The 19,114-nt window shown below is 43.5% G+C and overlaps 1 protein-coding gene across 3 annotated transcripts in view; it reads left to right on the plus strand.

Annotated features, from left to right (window-relative positions):
* Positions 1-380: 380 nt before the first annotated feature.
* The window catches only part of LOC147124153 (leptin receptor overlapping transcript-like 1), a 49,107-nt gene continuing 30,373 nt past the window's right edge, over positions 381-19,114 (plus strand). The window contains exons 1-3 of one of the 3 annotated variants that reach the window (XM_085982866.1): positions 381-515; positions 1,104-1,179; positions 11,694-11,880. In XM_085982866.1, coding sequence (XP_085838992.1) covers positions 500-515; positions 1,104-1,179; positions 11,694-11,880 — 279 coding nt within the window. In that variant the 5' untranslated portion in view covers positions 381-499. Of the gene's footprint in view, positions 516-836; positions 1,004-1,103; positions 1,180-11,693; positions 11,881-19,114 lie in introns of those variants that run through there. The other 2 variants (XM_085982845.1, XM_085982855.1) reach the window with 2 other exon arrangements.

Genomic DNA, 19,114 nt, shown 5'->3' on the forward strand with positions numbered 1-19,114 from the left:
TTTTCAGTGATGTCGATTGAGGTATAAATATTGGCCTCGGACACTGGGGATAACTGCACTGCCATTGGATCTTTTATGTCCACCTGAGAGGGCAGACGGGGTCTCGGTTTAACATCTCATCCAAAAGACGGCACCTCCGACAGTGCAGCACTGGAGTGTCAGCCTAGATTTTGTGCTCCAGTCTCTGGAGTGTGACTGCCACAACCTTCTGGCTCAGGGGGGAAGAGTGCTACCCACTGAGCCACGGCTGATGCTCATCTGAGCAAGAACACAAATGAGGCACTAAAATGAGTGTGACGTACCCTGCATTGAGTGAACAGATTCAATCTGACACAAAGGAGGGAGGGAAAGAGGATGTGACAGCTGGTTGCGCGCGCAACCTCAGGCAATCCAGGGGCAGGGGTCATTTCGTGACGTATCTCCTGTTGGGGTGGCGATCGCTGAGTGACTTTTAGCCCGGAAGTGGATCTGTCTCCGTTTTGTTTTGTTTGTTGTGGCCATGGCGGGCATTAAAGGTGAGCTTCAGGCGGGGCGCCACCTCGGCCTCGGGAAACAGGCGGGTGCCTCCCCGGCGGGACTGAGCTGAGGGTTTTGTGATGCTGGTTCGGAGCCGCAGTACCGGGCGTTTCGGGGGCAGGCCGGCCGGCCGGCCGGCTTAGTGGAAAGTGCGCTCCGCCCCCGAGTGTGAATCGGAGGCGGGTCTGGGTCAGCCCGGCGGCTCTCGCCCCTCTCTGTCTCCCATCCCCTTCCTTTCTCTCTCACCACCCCACCCCACCCCATTGCTCCAGTCTCCTCCCCCCGCCCCTTTATTCCCTCTGCTTACCATCTCTGAAATTGTCAAGTGAAACCTGCTTTTGTTGGGACCTTTGGAAAGAAATCGAGTTTGTTAACCGTTGAATTGAAGAAAAGTTTACAGATAGTAACAGCAAAAAGGAGGCTTAACAGATTATATCAGCACTGCATTTTGCAGTTATTCTTTAGAGATCAGAAGGAAATATATCCCGTGTGTATAAATATATGCAGTGAGCTGGATGTGTGTAATGAGTTCACATGTCTGCTGATTTGGGTTACTTATTTGTGTTTTGTCACTTTACATGTTCCAGCTCTGATCAGCCTATCATTTGGTGGAGCCATCGGACTGATGTTTCTGATGCTTGGATGTGCCCTTCCAGAGTACAAGTAAACAATAAGTACCTCGTTTTCAGCGCTAATCCAGGGAGCACTTTATCTACTTCTACTTTTTACATTAAAATTAATGGAGGTTTAATCATTTACTGATTTCGATTCTTTTAGGAGGGGATAAAAATGATAATTACATACTAGAAGTTGAGTTCTTAAGTGAATAAGACTTGATTCACAGTTTGGAGCCTAGCTCCTCAATATAATCCTGGTTAAACACTAATGTAGGGATTGGGTGAACAGTTGAAAATTTCAGATGCAGACTTCTGGGACTCTAATTATCAGTTGTCAGGGATGCATTATCATCCTTGGTATCTATTATTGCTTGTTAACTTTTATGCATCCTTGTTTTCTTTTGATTGCACACATGAGGGAGAAGGGAATAGAGGGATACGAGGACAGGGTGGGAAGATGTAATTAGACTGGGAGGAGGCTTGTGAGGAATATAAATTCCAACAGAGACCAATTGGGCTGAATGGCCTGTTGCTGTGCTGTAGGTTCTATAAATTTTCTAAGGTAATAATCCAAGGTTCGAAGCCATGACGTAGACAGTGGTTCTAACAGTCAAAAAACGACTGAAACAAAGGCAGTGGGCGGGGCTGTATATGGAGCTGATTAACATGGAATGGGGCAGTGAATGGAGTGCCTCGGGGATCAGAACGGATGATGCTGCTACCGGTAATGTGCATAAATTGGAAGTGGGGATAGAAATAAATCTCCACGTTTGCAGATGATTACCAACTGAGAGGGACTGTAAACGAGAATAGGCTGATGGAATGTAGATATGGATAGATTGGGGAGCTGGGCTGATTAGTGGCAGATGCCATTCAGTGTGGACAAATGCAAAGTCATGAGATTGGGAAAGGATAATAAACATGGCAATATAAACTGAATGATATTCTACAAGGCATGACAAAGGAGAGGGATTTTGGGGGCACTGGTAAATAGATTATTGAAGTCATCAGCATAGTATGTGGCAATGGTAAAGAAAGCAAGTGGGTTGAGGATGGGGCCCAACGATAGATCCTCGGATTCCGGAGGCAATGGAACAGGAAGAGAAGCCATTGGTGGTGATGCTCTGGCTAAAATTTGATCTCTGGCGAGAGAATTACCAACAGAGCCAAGCTGGCCCTGCAGTCCCTTCCAGGCTGAGCAGACGGGTCAACAGGGCCAATTTATAAAAAAAAAAAAAAAGCTGATTAGGTAGCTGGAAAAGTGGAGTGAGCAGGGGGCCACAGGACTGAGCTGGCATAAGTGAGCAACGGGAAAAGCTGAGCAGCGAATGGGCAGTGGGTGTCGGAGGGGACAGCAGGACTGAATTTTAATCATCTTTGTCAACTGCGATCGGGGAGCTGCATCCAGGCCATTTTTTTTCTTTTTAGCTGCGAGTTTGGGTAGGCAGAAGAGTTGAAATAAGGAGACTGGCAGCGGGACACAGCAGGGTCATCATAAGGAAACTGGTAGCTGGAAGCAGGGCTGCAAACCCTGAAGATCTAATTATTTTAACTATAAAGCGAAGAAATCTGTATCGAAAGAAAATAATTGTAAAACCGAGTTTAAAAAGAGGCAAAAACAATATTAAAGCATAAAGTAAAAATGAAATAAGCAGCCCTTGGCAAGCTGGAAGAAATAGGGTGCATTTATTTTTAAATGTTACAGAATACAAACATGATGGATGTTAAAGATTTAAACAAATATTTATAAAAACTAAAAACATATTTCAGGAGAAAAACAAAATGGCCGACAGTGTGACAGGCAGATAGAATTTTCACATTGTTAAAGTGTTAAACTAGGAAGTTTTCATTATTAATATTGACCTAAAAAGTGTTACTCAGAAATTACGCCAACAGGATGTAGGATTTGCGAACAGAAGTGCATGTAATATACAAGTCTTTTAATTGATAAAGTAGATCAACCAAACCCTACCTCCAAATCTGAGTGTTGTACACTGTGATGTGTCTCGATCCTCTCTTGCCCCAACCAAGTGGTCTAGTTATTAGTACTCCGCCATTTTATTTTCACCATTTCAGGGAAGGCCTTTGAATCTAGCTACAGGAAACTTTGTGCTATCCGGCACCGATGGGACCGAGCTACTGCCGTTGCCTAAAAAGTGCCGTACACTCCAGAGTTAATGTTGAAAGATACGGAGATTCTTCCGTATCTGACAACAATCAATGTTGCTTAGCAACAGCTTCTAAACACTCGTGTGTGTGGCTGCAAGGGTCTGTAGCTAAAGCTGTTGCTATAGCTACAGACCTTGCACTGCTTGACTGGGGGGGGGGGGGAAAAGCAAAGAAAACAAACAAGAAGAATAAAAAATGGCACCTGATTTCTGCCGGTGGCTCCAGTTTGCCGGATAGCTCACCTCCGGATAGCACAAAGTTTCCTGTACTTCAGAACCAAACAAAATGAGTAAGTATGCAAGCTTTAACAGACAGTTCATGCCCGTAATGCAAACTTTCATCTCCCCTCCAGTGATTCTTGTTAAAAATTCACACAGAAAAATTAATATTTGTTAAAAATTAGAGATATTGGTGTTGGGAAATGGAACTGTCTGCATTTTGGGCACCTTGTGTCAGAATAAAGTGCTCCTAGGTCAGGCATAACCTGGTTAGATGGAAAGTAAAGACTCCTCTGCTCTGGCTCCACAGCCCCACCCTCAGGAAGGCTGCACCAACATGACCATTTTTTGTTTCCCACACCAGAGGTTCTATGGCCCTTCTGCATTCAGATTTCAAATTCAGTGCCAATTAATGCCATATTAAGTGTTAGCCTTGGCTCAGTGGTAGCTCTCGCCTCTGAGTCAGGAGGTTGTGGTTTCAAGTCCCACTTCAGAGACTTGAGCACATAATCTAGGATGACACTTTAGTTCAGTACTGAGCGAACACTGCTATTGGATATGTCAACTTTTAGATGAAGCGTTAAACCAAGGCCCCATCTGCCCCGTCAGGTGGATGTAAAATATCCCACGGCACCATTTTGCAGTGGAGTTCTCCCTGGTGCCCTGGCCAACATTTATCCCTTAACTAGCATCGCTGAAAGCAGATTATCTGGTCGTGATCTCATTGCTGTTTGTGGGACCTTGCTGTATGAAAATTGGCTGCTGCGTTTCCTACATTTCAACAGTGACTACATTTTAAAAGTGTCTGTAAAGCACTTTGGAATGTCCTGGGGTCTTGAAAGGTGCTATATAAATGCAAGTTTTTTTTCTTTTCAAATTTAGTGCTAGGGACACATGTCACTGGGAACTGCATTGCGACTTCCCAAACTCATTTTCACACAGAAGCATTAAAATCAACAGACGAAGGAGATTTTCATCTCGTCAGTCTAGGCTGGATTGAAACCAACTTTTGTGAAGTGAAATGATCGTGTGCCAACTCACGGTGCCATCTAATCCTCAAAGAAAAGTTTGAGCAATGGTGTGTCGAGAAGTTATGTATTTATTTTGTCGCAAACTTTGTGCGGTAATGTTACAAGGGTAATATGGGGAATCTGTTCTATTTTCAAGCTACATTTAGTGTAGCATTCTACAATGTATAGCAAACAGTTCCTCAGTGAAATGGACCGAGAAACCTAGTATGACCACTTTAAAAGGGACTGAAAGCAGATAATAAGAGATCAATATTGTGAATCATAATCCAGTGAATAACAATTTTAGATTTATGTTGTCATAGAACCATTTGGGCCTCTTGCCTGTGCAGGCTCTCTGAAAAAGCTGTTAATTAGTCCCACTACCCATAGTCCTGCAATTTTTTCCTTTTTAAGTAGAGATCCAATTCTCTTTTGAAAGTTACTATTGAATCTACTTTCATCACCCTTTCAGGCAGTGCATCCAGATCATCATAACTTGCTGAGTTTTAAAAAAAAATTCTCCTCATCTCCATCCTTGCTTTTTTGCCAATTATTTTAAATCTGTGTCCTTTGGTTATTGACCCACCTGATAGTGGAAACAGTTTATACCTATCTACTCTTATAAAAAGCCTTCATAATTTTGAACACCGCTGTTAAATCTCCCCTTAACCTTCTGTGCTTTATGGAGAACAATCCCAGCTTCTCTAGGCTCTCCAGATAACTGAAACCCCTTGTGCCAGGTACCATTCTGGTAAACCTCCTCTGCAACCACTCCTAGGCCTTGATGTCCTTCCTAAAAGTGTGGTGCCCAGAATTGGACCAGGGCCTATGACCACATATACGGCTCTAAGTGCCCCACAAGTTCCGGGTTTACGCATGGGCTGCGCGTGCACAGAATCATCTTGTCAGATCCTCCGCATCCCCGGGAAATGGACATCTGCTGGCAGAGAGTTGGGCAATTTGCCCAACGCTTGCCCAGCAAATGCCCATGAAACTCTTACGCCTTGTAAAAGCAGGTGTACGGCCGCCTTTTACCAGTGTAAGGGTGAAAATAAATATAAAAATATTTTTTAAATCATTTTAACATTCAAAACCTTTAAAATGAGTTTGTTATTTTTGGCTCTTTAAAAAATGTTTTCAGTACATTTATTTTTCAAAAAATTTAATTTTTGTTTTAAATGTTTAATGAAATTGTATTTTAATTAGTTTTAAACATGTAATTTTTTTTATTTCAAGGTTGTGTACATGTATTTTTTGGGTGATTCCTAGTAAGCTTATGGGGATTCCGTATGTAAATGGATTCTCCATAAGCATAATGGGAATCCCCCTTTCTGATTGGTTGGGCCGGCCCATGTGATCCCAGAGGCGCTTGCAAACTGCTTGCACCCCTGGGATACGTGGGCCTCTACACAGGCGTATGTGTAGAGGCCCTGGGGCGCGAGTCTCCATGGATCCAGGACCATCAGGTAGGTGCGTAAATTTATTGCAGTTCGGAGGCATCCGCCCGCAGGAAGCCTCTGACAGTAAATTCAGGCCCAATATTCTAGCTGAGGTCTAACCAGTGATTTATAAAGGTTTAGCATAACTTCCTTGCTTTCATGCCTCTTTTTTTTAATAGAGCCCAGGATCCTGTATGATTTTTTTTTTAATAGCTGCATCAACTTGACCTGTGACCTGCAAAGATTTATGCACCTCCAGGTCTCTCTGTTCTTGCACGCCCTTTAAAATTCTACCATTTTGTTTATACTTCCAAAATGCATCACTTCGCACTTCTCTACATTAAATGTCATCTGCCACGTGTCTGCCCATTTCACCAGTCTGTCTATGTCCTCCTGAAGTCTGCTACTATCCTCCCCATTGTTTCCTACATATCCGAGCTTTGTGTCATCTGCAAACTTGAAAATAATGCCCTGTGTACCAAAGTCCAGATCATTAATATATATGAAAAAGAGCAGTGGTCCTAATGCCGACCCCTGGGTGGACACGCCTGTATACTCCCCTCCCGCCCCCCTCTTCAAAAAACAACCTGGCACTACTACTCTGCTTTCTGTCTCACAGCCAATTTCGTATCTATGCTGCCACTGTCCCTTTAATCCTATGGACTTCAATTTTGGTAACAATTTATCAAACGCATTTTGAAAGTCCATATACACACTATCAACTACATTACCTTCATCAATCCTCTTCGTTATTGCATTGAAGAACTCAAATCAAGCGAGTCAGATATGATTTAACAAATTTATGTTGGCTGTCATTTATTAACCAAGTGACAATTTAATGTTGTCCCGAATGATGGTCTCTAGAACTTTCCCCACCACCGACATTAGGTTGACTGGCCTGTAATTACCTGATGTAGCTCTCCCCTTTTTTGAAAAGCAGGAGAAGCATTTCCAACCCTCCAGTCCTCTGGCACCACTCTCGTATCCAAGGAGGATTGAAAGATTGTGGCCAAAGCCTCTGTTATTTCCACCCTTACTTCCCTCAGCAACCTGGGATGCATCCCATCTGGATTGGGTGACTTTTATACTTTGAGCACTGCCAACCTTTTAAGTACCACCTCTTTATCTATTTTTATCCTATCCAATTTCTCTACTACCTCCTTTACTGTAACATTGGCAGTAACCTCTTTAGTGAAGACAGATGTAAACTACTCATTAAGTACCTCGGCTATGCCCTCTGCCTCCAAGATTTCCTTTTCGGTACTTAATCAGCCCCACCTACCCTTTTACACTTTATATGTTTATAAAAGACTTTAGTGTTCTCTTTTATGTTACCTACTAATCTTTTCTAATACATTCTAGTTGCCCATCTTATGTCCTTTTGCCATTTTGTATTCAGCTTGATTCTCTACCCTATTATTAACCTGACATTTATCATATGCCTCCTTTTTTTCTGTTTCATTTTAATCTCAATTTCTTTAGTCATCTAGGGAGCTCCAGCTTTGAATGCCTTTTCTTTCCCCCTCATACTCTGCACCCGAATGATCTCATCCTTGAAGGCTTCCCATTGCTCATTTACAGTTTTACCTGACAAATTTTGTTTCTAATCCACCTGGGCCAGATCCATTTTCAACTCACTGAAATTAGCCCTCTTCCAGTTGAGTAGCTTGACTGTTGATTTTTCCTTGTCCTTTCCCGCAACTACTCTAAACCTAATGATATTATAGTGCTAGCTTTTATTTACTCTTATATTTTTTGGGGTTGAAGGCGACAATCTTGTTGGCTGATGCAGTGAAAACTATCAAACCATAACTGAATGAACGTTAGATAGAATTATAGAAATTGCAGCACAGTTCGAGACCTTTCGGTTCATCTTGTCTGTGCTGGTGCTTCTCCAATTGAACCTATGTACACTAATCCTATTTTGCTGCCTTTTCTTCATTCTATTTTATATTCTTTTCAAATATTTATCCAATACCCTTTTAAATAATATTAAAGTTTCTGCTTCAACAGCCGCTTGTGGTAATTAGAAACAGGAGTAGGCCATTCATCCCATTGAGCCTGTCCACCATTCTATTAGATCATGGCTGATCTGTACCTCAACTCTTTTTACCCACCTTTGTTCCATATCTTGATAACTTTATCTAACAAAAATCTATCAGTCTTGAAAATGTAAACTCTCCCAGAATCCTTAGGCTTTTGAGGGACAGAGTTCCAGATTTCGACTGCTGTTTGTGGAAAAATATCCTTCCTAATTTCACTTCTAATTGGCCTATCTCTAATTTTAAGATTATGCCCTTTGTCCTGAATTTTCCTACCAGAGGAAATAATTTCTCTGTAACTACCCTATCAAATCCCCTTTTTAAACCCCTCGATTAGATCAACCGTCTAAACTCTAGGGAATGCAAGCCAAGTTTGTGCAACCTGTCCTCACAATTTAATCCTTTCAGTCCTGATATAATTCTGGTGAATCTGTGCTGTGTTCCCTCCGAGACCAATATATATTTCCTGAGCGTCAGTACCCAAAATGCAGTGCTCCAGTTGGAGTCTGACCAAGGCTCTGTACAACTGAAGCATCACTTCCTCACTTTTGCATTCCTACCCTCTTGAGATAAAGACAAACATTCCATTAGCCTTTTTGATTGATTTTGTACCTGTGCACGAGCTTTCAGTGATTTGTTTACATGGACACCTCAATCCCTCTGCTCCTCCACAGCTCTTAGTCTCTCACCATTAAGAAAATATTCTGATTTCTCTTTCTTGAATCCAAAGTGGATGGCTTCACATTGAACTCCATCTGTCGTTATTTTGCCCACTCGGTTAATCTGCCTATGTCCTTTTGTAATTTCCTGCTCCCATCTACACAACTTACTGTTCCTTCTAACTTTGTGTCATCTGCAAGCTTGGATATACGAGTCTCTATTCCTTCAACCAAGTCATTAATATATATGGTGAAAAGCTGAGGCCCCAGTACGGATTCCTGCGGAACATCAATTGTCACATTCCACCAATCTGAATATTCCCTTTATCTCTACTGTTTCCTAACTTTCAACTAATTGCCAATCCGTGTGAAGAGGTGAAAGGAGAGGCACTAACCATTATTTTCCACCAGTCCTTGCAAACGGGAATGGTGCTAAAGAATCCACCAGTGGGTCTTCCACATTCCCTGAAACTTTCTGCTTTCCACCTCCCTCTGTGAAATACTTATTAATCATTTCATCACTCTCAAATGTCCCTCTTCATGTCTCTGTGGTCCCACTCTTTCACACTATTTCTCAAATGTTCTCCTACCTTTAGGTCATGTACTCATCCTGCTTCATTACTCAAAACCAGATCTGGCCAGGCAACATACTGATTAACAGCAGCAAAATACTGCGGATGCTGGAAATCTGAAATAACAACAGAAAATGCTGGAAATACTCAGCAGGCCAAGCAGCATCCATGGAGAGGATTAACAATCCTGGGTGCATTCTAAGAACAATTTTTTTGTCTCTTTTTAGTCTACTTTTGGATAGTTAAATTTCCTAATTATTGCAGCTCTGTTACTTCTGCAAACCTACCTAAATTGCCTAGAAATGTCATCCCCTTTCTTTCCCACTATTTGGTGCATAATATAGTAACAAATCCTTTATTATTAACTCAAGTGATAGCTTGTACACTCCACCTTGAGTATTGTGTAGAAATCTGGGCGCTTGTACTGTGGTGGTGGGATGGGGGGGTGCACCTGACATGTAGGGAGTACAAACAAGGACAACTAGGTTGATAACTGGGCTTGGACATCTGAGCTGAGAGGAGAGACTAATAAGGATGTTTACATTGGGAGGGGAAAACAGATTAGAGGTGATCTTATTTAAGTATTTAGGATCTTAAAGGGAAAAGATAAACTGGATCCCAGAGACATGTTTAATTTTAATAGAAGTTCTGGGACAAAGGGAGATGGATTCAAGTTTAGGTGCAGAGGGTGTTGAATATATGGAATAGCATGCGGAGACAGTGGAAATGGTGGATGTTATAAATGTAAGTGGGCAATGGATAAGCCTGTGACAGGACTATTGAAGGACATCAGAAATAAATTGATACAAGTCTGTGACACTTGGGACTGGCCCACTGATGGCGATGGTCATTCCAGACCTATGTTCCTAAGGGTGTTGGATATTTAGGAGGGGAGGTTGATTTAAGTATGTCTAATCATGTGTCATGGGTAACCATGGTCTACTGGAGCTTGATTGACTGCCTTAGGAATTTGGGGAGGAATTTCCCTGAAATTGACTATAGGCTTTTTCCTCTTTTTTGCCTTTCCCAGGAATTAGTATTACTAGTGGTTGGGGAGGGTGGTGCACTATCTAACAGATGGAGTGAGCGTGAGCCTAATGGTATTTTCTCATCTTTCTTTTCCTATGTTTGTAAACCCAACAACAACTACTTGTATTTATATAACACCTTTAACGTAATAAAACATCCCAAGGCGCTTCACAGGAGCGTTCTAAAACAAAATTTGACACTGAACCATATAAGGAGATAATAGGGCAGATGAGGTAGGTTTTAATGAGCGTCTTAAAGGAGAAAAGAGAGGTAGAGACGTTTAGGGAGGGAATTCCAGAGCTTAGGGCCTTGGCAGCTGAAGCCACCAATAGTTGAGCGATTAAAATCGGGGCTGCTCAAGAGGCCAGAATTAGAGAGGAGTAGATATCTCGAGGGGTTGTGGGGCTGGAGGAGATTAGAGATAGGGAGGGGCGAGGCCATGGAGGGATTTGATAACAAGGATGAGAATTTTAAAATTGACCAGGAGCTAATGTAGGTCAGCGAGCACAAGGGTGATGCGTAAACGGAACATGGTGCGGGTTAGGATACTGGCAGCACAGTTTTGGATGATCTCAAGTTTACGGAGGGTAGAACGTGGGAGGCTGGCCAGGAGTGTGTTGGAATAGTCAAGTCTAGAGATTGAGTAAATTAGGCCTGTATTCTCTTGAATTCAGAAGAATGAGAGGGGCTCTCATTGAAGCATACAGAATTATTACAGGGCTTGATAGAATGGATGTTGGGAGAATGTTTCCCTTGGCTGGGGAGTCTAGAACCAGGGGCCACAGCCTCAGGATAAAGGGTAGGCCATTTAGGACTGAGATGAGAAGAAATTTCTTCACACAGAGGGTGGTGAATCTTTGGAATTCTCTACCCCAGAGGGCGGTGGAGGCTCAGTCATTGTGTATATTCAAAATAGAAGTCGATAGATTTCTGACTAGTAAGGGCATCAAGGGATATGGCAATGGGGCCAGTGAATGGAGTTGAGGCAGATGATCAGCCATGATCTCATTGAATGGCAGAGCAGGCTCGAATGGCTGACTCCTGCTCCTATTTCTTATGTTCTTATGTGACAAAGGCATGGGTGAGGGTTTCAGCAGCAGATGGGCTGAGGTAATTAAATATTTCTTATCAAATATAAGAACTTTGGTTAATTGCTGATTTTCCATTGAAGTGGTGTCTCTACATTTACCTGCACTGATTTGAATTGCAGTGATGGAAATGTATATTAGATCAGTAATGTATGTGGCAGTAGTAATATAGTAATTATGAACTAAACCGTAACATAATGTAGGAAAATGGCATGATCTAATTAGTAAGTCACAAAGGGTATTTCAATAACTTAATATCTACTGAGCATTTGGTGGGATCAAAAGGTATGATTTAAGCTTCATCTGTATTACTCTTTTTCTTTTTCTCTTACAGCAAATACTGGCCATTGTTTGTTCTTTTCTTTTACATTCTCTCTCCAATCCCATACTGCATAGCACGGAGAGTAGTTGATGATACCGATGCAGCAAGCAGTGCATGTAAAGAACTTGCCATATTTCTCACTACAGGTGTAGTCATCTCAGCATTTGGGCTGCCTATAATTTTTGCAAGAGCACAGTTGGTGAGTATCATTGCCATGTTACTGTAAAAAAATGGTCTCCAAACATTTTTACAAATGCAGGGGATAAGTAATGGCAAATATTTTATACTTTTGTAGTCAGTACTGTAGTATGTTTTAAAAATGCCGACCAATATATTGCAGATGTACTATTTTTGTAGCTGCATTTTTCATGTGATCACATGCAGATTACCAGCAGATGAATTTTTAGTTTCCAGTCTTGTTCTGGCTAAAGTTAAGTTTTTGTTTAGGCTACCACTTCATTATAATTAGTGCTCTAGTTTTCCTGACTTCATTTCTAATGCTTTGCACATTTACATACAAGAACTGCAATCCTGCCTGATCCTTTTATGTTTCTCAGCATTCTTTTTGTTTCTATTATTATTACTTCCTTCACTATTCTTTTTGTTAACCTCTCTCGTTTGCCCCAATGAATATCTCCTCATGCCTCCTTGAGATTACTATATTACAATCCTTTGCCCCTTCATTATACTTATATTTAGCTCTCTTTCTCCTCCATGAACCCCTTCAGAAAGGTAAAGTCCTTTTGACATTTGTGTCTCCCATACATAGAAGATAGGATCAGGAGTAGGCCATTCGGCCCCTCGAGCCTGCTCCGCCATTCAATGCGATCATGGCTGATCATCCAAATTCAGTACCCTGTCCCTGCTTTCTCCCCATACCCCTTGATCCCTTTAGCCTTAAGAAATATATCCAACTCCTTCTTGAATATATTTAATGTATACATGCCTACCAAGGCTGTGAATCAAGTTCCACTTTTGCACTGATGTTTAAATTGACCTGCAGTACTGCTCACAGGTAGTCTGGGACCTGACCAGGGTTGGAGCAGGAGGCGTGCCTTGAGCTGAGGTCAGAAGTGAGGGTATATCTAGGGTGGCGAGAGCAGCAGGGTCACTTCTGTATACAATAAAGCATGCTTACATTACTATTTATTACAAACTAACTGGGTTCTAGAGCATGGTTGTAATATTTTGCTGCCGACTTGGCCTGTCTTTAACTCAGGATCAGAAAAGGCAGCAGGAAAAGACTGCTTTCCTTTTGTGCTATGCTTACAAAAAAACTTTTTGTGACTTACTGGTATTTTATGAAAAGTGTGACATCTGGAGTGTGATGCTCGTTCTTAAAACTTTATGTAAACCGAAGTTACAATCCCTTGAATATACATTATTTATATTCTGTCAGCTACCTCAGAGTTCAAAAGTTTCTGCTTTTGTTAAACATGAAATTTTCACAACTAGATTCAGTGTAGTCACTGGTCCTAACAAAGCAAGAACTTTCATTTATACAAAAGCAAAATACTGCGGATGCTGGAAAACTGAAATAAAAACCGAAAATGCTGGAAATACTCAGCAGGTCGGGCAGCATCTGTGGAGAGAGAAACAGAGTTAATGTTTCAGGTCGATGGCCCTTCGTCGGAACTGGAAAAAGCTGGAGATGGAACAGGTTTTTAAGCAAGTGTATGGGAAAGGGGGGAGGGGAGGAAAGAACAAAAGGGAAGGTCTGTGATAGGATGGAGTGCAGGAGAGATTAAGAGACAAAAGCGATGACGGTGCAAGGCAAAAGGAGATGATAATGGGACAAGTTAAGAAACAAAAAATGGCTCTAGATGAAGTGTAAATGGGACTGGCAGATTGAAAGACAGCTGCCATGTGAGAGAAAAAAAGGTAGGGGCTTTCATTTCCTTTCACATCCTTAGAATCTTCTAAAGCACTTTACAGCCAATTAAGTAGTTTTGAAATGCAGACAATTTGCATGCAGCAAGGTCCCACAAACAACAGAGATAAATGGCCAGATAACCTGTTTTTGGTGATGTTGATTGACAGACCTGTTGAGCACGATACTGGGAGAACTCTCCTGCTCTTCAAATAGTGCCATGGGCTGTTTTGCATTCACTCGAGAGGGAAATGGAGCCGCAGTTTAACGTCTCATTCAAAAGACGGCACCTCCAACAGCATCGTACTGAAGTGTCAGCCAAGATTATGTGCCTAAGTCCTGGAGTGTGGCTTGAACCCACAACCTTCTGCCTCAGAGGCAAGAGTGCTGCCACTGAGCCACTAAGTTTTGATGCTCTCTGTCCATTTTCATTGAAGTGGGTGAGTGAGAGCAGAGTTTACAAACAGCAGGTCTTGGCATGTTCTGAATAGTCAGCCTTATCAGCAATCAAAAAATCCTGATCATCTATGAGGAGATTTAATTATACATAGCAAGGTGGCCCATCGAGTCTGTGCCGACTCTTTACAAGAGCAATCCAGTTAGTCCCACTCCCCCACTCTTTCCCCATATCCCTGCAATTTTTTGTCCTGCAAGTATTTATCCAATTCCCTTTTGAAAGCTACTATTGAACCTTTATAAAGCACTGGTTAGGCCACAACTGGAATATTGTGTCCAGTTCTGGTCACCACACTTTAGGAAGGATGTGAAGGCCCTGGAGAGGGTGCAGAGGAGATTTACCAGAATGGTTCTGGGGATGGGGGATCTTAGCTACAAGGACAGGTTGGAGAAGCTGGATTTGTTTTCATTAGAGCAAAGAAACATAGAAGATAAGAGCAGGAGTCGGCCATTCGGCCCCTCGAGCCTGCTCCGCCATTCAATGAGATCATGGCTGATCATCCAAACTCAGTTCCCTGTCCCTGCCTTCTCCCCATATCCCTTGATCCCTTTAGCCTTAACAAATATATCTAACTCCTTCTTGAATATATTTAATGAATTGGCCTCAACTGCCTTCTGTGGTAGAGAATGCCACAGGTTCACCACTCTCTGGGTGAAGAAATTCTTCCTCATCTCTGTCCTAAATGGCTTACCCCTTATCCTTAGACTGTGACCCCTGGTTCTGGACTCCCCTGCCATCGGGAACATATTTCCTGCGTCTAGTCTGTCTAGTCCTGTTTAGAATTTTATAAGTTTCAATGAAATCCCCTCTCATTCTTCTAAACTCCAGTGAGTATAAGCCCAATCGACCCAATCTCTCCTCATACGTCATTCCTGCCATCCCAGGTATCAGTCTGGTGAATCTTCGCTGCACTCCCTCCATGGCAAGAACATCCTTCCTCAGATAAGGCAATCAAAACTGCACACAATACGCAAAGTGTGGTCTCACCAAGGCCATGAACAACTGCAGCAAGACATCCTTGTTCCTGTACTCGAACCCTCTCGCTACGAAGGCCAACATACCATTTGCCTTCTTAACCGCCTGCTGCCCCTGCATGCTTACATTCAGCGACTGGTGCACAAGGACACCCAGGTCTCGTTGCACTTCCCCTTCTCCCAATCTATTGCCGTTCAGATAATTGCCTTCCTGTTTTTGCCACCAAAGTGGATAACCTCACATTTATCCACTTTATACTGCATCTGCCCAATCACCCAACCTGTCCAAATCATCATACTGGAGTTTCTCGGCATCCTCCTCACAGTACAGGTAGACTACCTTTTATCCGAACTTCCGAAAACTGAAACCCTCTAAAAACCAAAGGTTTTTTCGTTCAGCGTAAGTCGTGCACACGACATGACCAGAGTGACGCACGACTCCGACCCCCGCCGACGACCCCCCGCGGACCCCGACTCCCGCCGACCTGACCCCCACCCCCGACAAATTTCCCAGTCTTATAAAATACCTTCCGAAATCCGAAATTTTCCGAAAACCGAAACACGGCTGGTCCCGAGGTTTTCGGATAAAGGATAGTCTACCTGTACACACGCCCACCCAGCTTTGTGTCGTCTGCAATCTTGGAGATATTACATCTAGTTCCCTCGTCTAGATCATTAATATATATTGTGAATAGCTGTGGTCATAGGACCGATCCCTGCGGTACCCCACTAGTCTCTGCCTGCCACTCGGAAAATGACCTGTTTATTCCAACTCTTTGCTTCCTGTCTGCCAACCAGTTCTCTATCCACATCAGTACCTTGCCCCCAATCCCATGTGCCTTAACTTTGCACGTTAATCTCTTATGCGGGACCTTATCGAAAGTCCAAATACACCACATCCACTGGTTCTCCCTTACCTATTCTACCAGTTACATCCTCAAAAAATTCCAGTAGATTAGTCGAGCACGATTTACCTTTTGTAAATCCATGTTGACTTTGTCCGATCCTGTCACTGTTTTCCAAGTGCTCTGCTATTACATCTTTTATAATGGACTCTAGCATTTTCCCCACTATCGATGTCAGGCTTACCCGTTTTCTCTCTACCACCTTTTTTGAACCGTGAGGTAACATTAGCTACCCTCCAATCCATGGGAACTGTTCCAGAGTCTATAGAATTTTGGAAGATGACCAGCAATACATCTACTATTTCTAGGGCCACTTCCTTTAGTACCCTAGGATGTAGATTATCAGGCCCTGGGGATTTATCGGCCTTCAATCCCGTCAATTTCCCTAACACCATTTCCCTACAAATACTGATTTCGTTCAGTTCCTCCCTCTCATTAGACGGAGTTTGAGGGGTGATTTGATAGAGGTGTACAAGATTATGACGTGTATGGATAGGCTAGACGGGGAAAGGCTGTTCCCACTAGTTGATGGTACAAGGACTTAGGGGACACGGATTTAAGGTTTTGGGCAAGAGATGCAGGGGGGGATGTGAGGCAGCCTTTAAAAAGGAGTTGGTTCGGGTATAGGCTAGGTACATTCCTACAAGGGGGAAAGGGAGGGCAACCAAAGACACATATCCCTGGATGATGATGGAGTTAGAGCGTAGGATGAAGCAGAAAAAGGGGGCATATGACCGATGTCAGCTTGATAATGGGAGGCCTTCAAAGAGGAGATGGTTCGGGTACAGAATAGACACATTCGCACGAGGGGAAAAGGAAGGCCATCCAAAGCTACAACTACCTGGATGACTAAAGATATAGAGATTAAAATGAGACAGAAAAAGGAGGCACATGACAAATGCAAGGTTCATAATTCAGTAGAGAATCAGGCTGACTATAAAATGTTCAGAGCAGAAGTGAAAAAGGAAATGAGAGAGGTACAGACAGTACGAGAATAGATTGGCGGCTAACATAAAAGATAATTCAAAGGTCTTCTGTAGACATAATAACAGTAAAAAGGTTGCCAGAGGAGAGGTAGGGCTGATTAGGGACCAAAATGGAGATCGATTGGAGGCAGAAGGCATGGCTGAGGTAGTAAATGAGTACTTTGCATCGGTGTTTACCAAGGATGAGGACTTTGCCAAAGCTACAGTAAAGGAGGAGATACTGGAAGAGATAAAAATAGATAAAGAGGAGGTACTAGAAATCTGTCAGTACTTAAAGTGGATAAGTCACTTGGCCCGGATGGGGTGCATCGTTGGTTGCTGAGGGAAGCACGGATAGAAATTCCAGAGATGCTGGCCAATCCTCCTTAGATACAGGGATGGTGCCAGAGGACTGAAGAATTGCAAATGTTACACCCTTGTTCAAAAAAGGGAGAAGGATAAACCTGGCAATTACAGGCCAGTCAGTTTAATGTTGGTAGTGGGGGAGCTTTTATAGAAACAATAATCCAGTAGAAAATTAACAGCCACTTGAACAATTATTATATCTTTTTATATATATAAAAGGATAGTTGTCTCTGTCTCTCTGTCCCGGTCTGTCTGTCTGTCTGTCCCGGTCGGTCTGTCTGTCCCGGTCGGTCTGTCTGTCCCGGTCGGTCTGTGTGTCCCGGTCGGTCGGTCGGTCTGTCTGTCCCGGTCGGTCTGTCTGTCTGTCCCGGTCGGTCTGTCTGTCCCGGTCGGTCTGTCTGTCTGTCTGTCCCGGTCGGTCTGTCGGTCGGTCGGTCTGTCTGTCTGTCCCGGTCGGTCTGTCTCAGTCGGTCTGTCCCGTCCTGTCTGTGCATCACTCAAAAGTTATTGAGCGTACCTACACATGTTATATCAAAAGAAAGCTTATGATTAGGGGAGTCTACTAGGCGTCTTTACTTTTTGGTCAGACAAAAATTGTTCGGACAGTAGACAAAAAACGGGAAAAAATCCGCTCATTAGCGGTTGACCAATCCTACTGCTCATTAGCGGTTGACCAATCCTACCGCTCATTAGCGTTGAGTGACATGATGGTTGACCAATCCTACAGTTCAGTGACCTGATGGTTGACCAATCGGTGCGTCAGGGGGGGCGTTTCATGGCGTTTGTGGGTGGGGCCTAATCCTTCAGACTGCCGTTACTGAGGTGAGTGGCGGCCATTACAGACCGGCCGGGCCTGAAGCTTAAAAAATTTCCCTCTCTTCCCCTCTCTCCTTCCCCCTCTCTTGCTGTCAGTGCGGGACCGGGAAAACCGGGGCTTTCACACGAGCTGTCCCCGACCGATATTGGACACGGGAGTCCGGAGCGAAAGGTGTTCCATTGCCGCCCGGCCAACCGGGTCCAAAGGCCCGCCGTGTTAACCATGAGGAACCCCGGGCTCGCTTCGGAGCGATGGACTCCCGGTGTCAGATATGCTCCGTTCTGGTACCATGGTGAGTCGGAGGGGGGGAGGGAGGAGAGGGTGAGGGAACTTCCCGCCGACCTCTCAAAATGGCGGCCGCCCTTCACCCCCACTCTCTCTCTCGCGCTCTCTCGCTCTCTTTTTCCCCCCCCCCCCCCTCCCCCCAGTCTCTCGATCCCTGCGCCTCTCTCTCTCTCTCCTTCCCACACAGACAGACAAACTTCAAGAGCTCATAGGCAGGCAGGTGGAATGGGAGGACAGATGACAGATGAAATTTAACAAGAAAGTTTGAGGTTGTTAGATCCGTGTGTTAATGGAGACACGGAATGCAGGAGTTGATTTAACAAATGTTTACTGAACAAAGTCTGGAGGTGAACTAACAACACAAGACGCTACACCGGCTTATATACCCGAGTGGTCACTACTGGTACTACAGTATACAGGGGCTTCAAAAACATAGTTCCTCTTAAAGGTACATACACTACAGAGGTGATACATTTTGGTAGAATGAGGAGAGACAATACATGTTAAATGGTACAATTTTAAAGGGGGTGCAAGAACAGAGAGACCGGGGGGTGGTGGTGCACAAATCTTTATAAATAGAGGGATGGATTACAAAAGCCAGTAAGTTATGCTAAACCTCCGCCTATTGCTCCATTACATTTCTGCCTGCCAGTCTTTGACTCCAAATTACCTGGGCCAGATCCCTCCTCAATTTGCTGAAATTAGCACTCCTCCAGTTAAGTATTTTTGTTCTCGAATGCTCCTTGTCCTTCTCCGTAACTAATCTAAACCTTATGATATTATGATCGCTATCC

Source organism: Somniosus microcephalus, chromosome 1 (genome assembly GCF_052327205.1).
Source record: "Somniosus microcephalus isolate GS21.2 chromosome 1, FLI_Smic_1.0, whole genome shotgun sequence".
Classification (NCBI taxonomy): domain Eukaryota; kingdom Metazoa; phylum Chordata; class Chondrichthyes; order Squaliformes; family Somniosidae; genus Somniosus; species Somniosus microcephalus.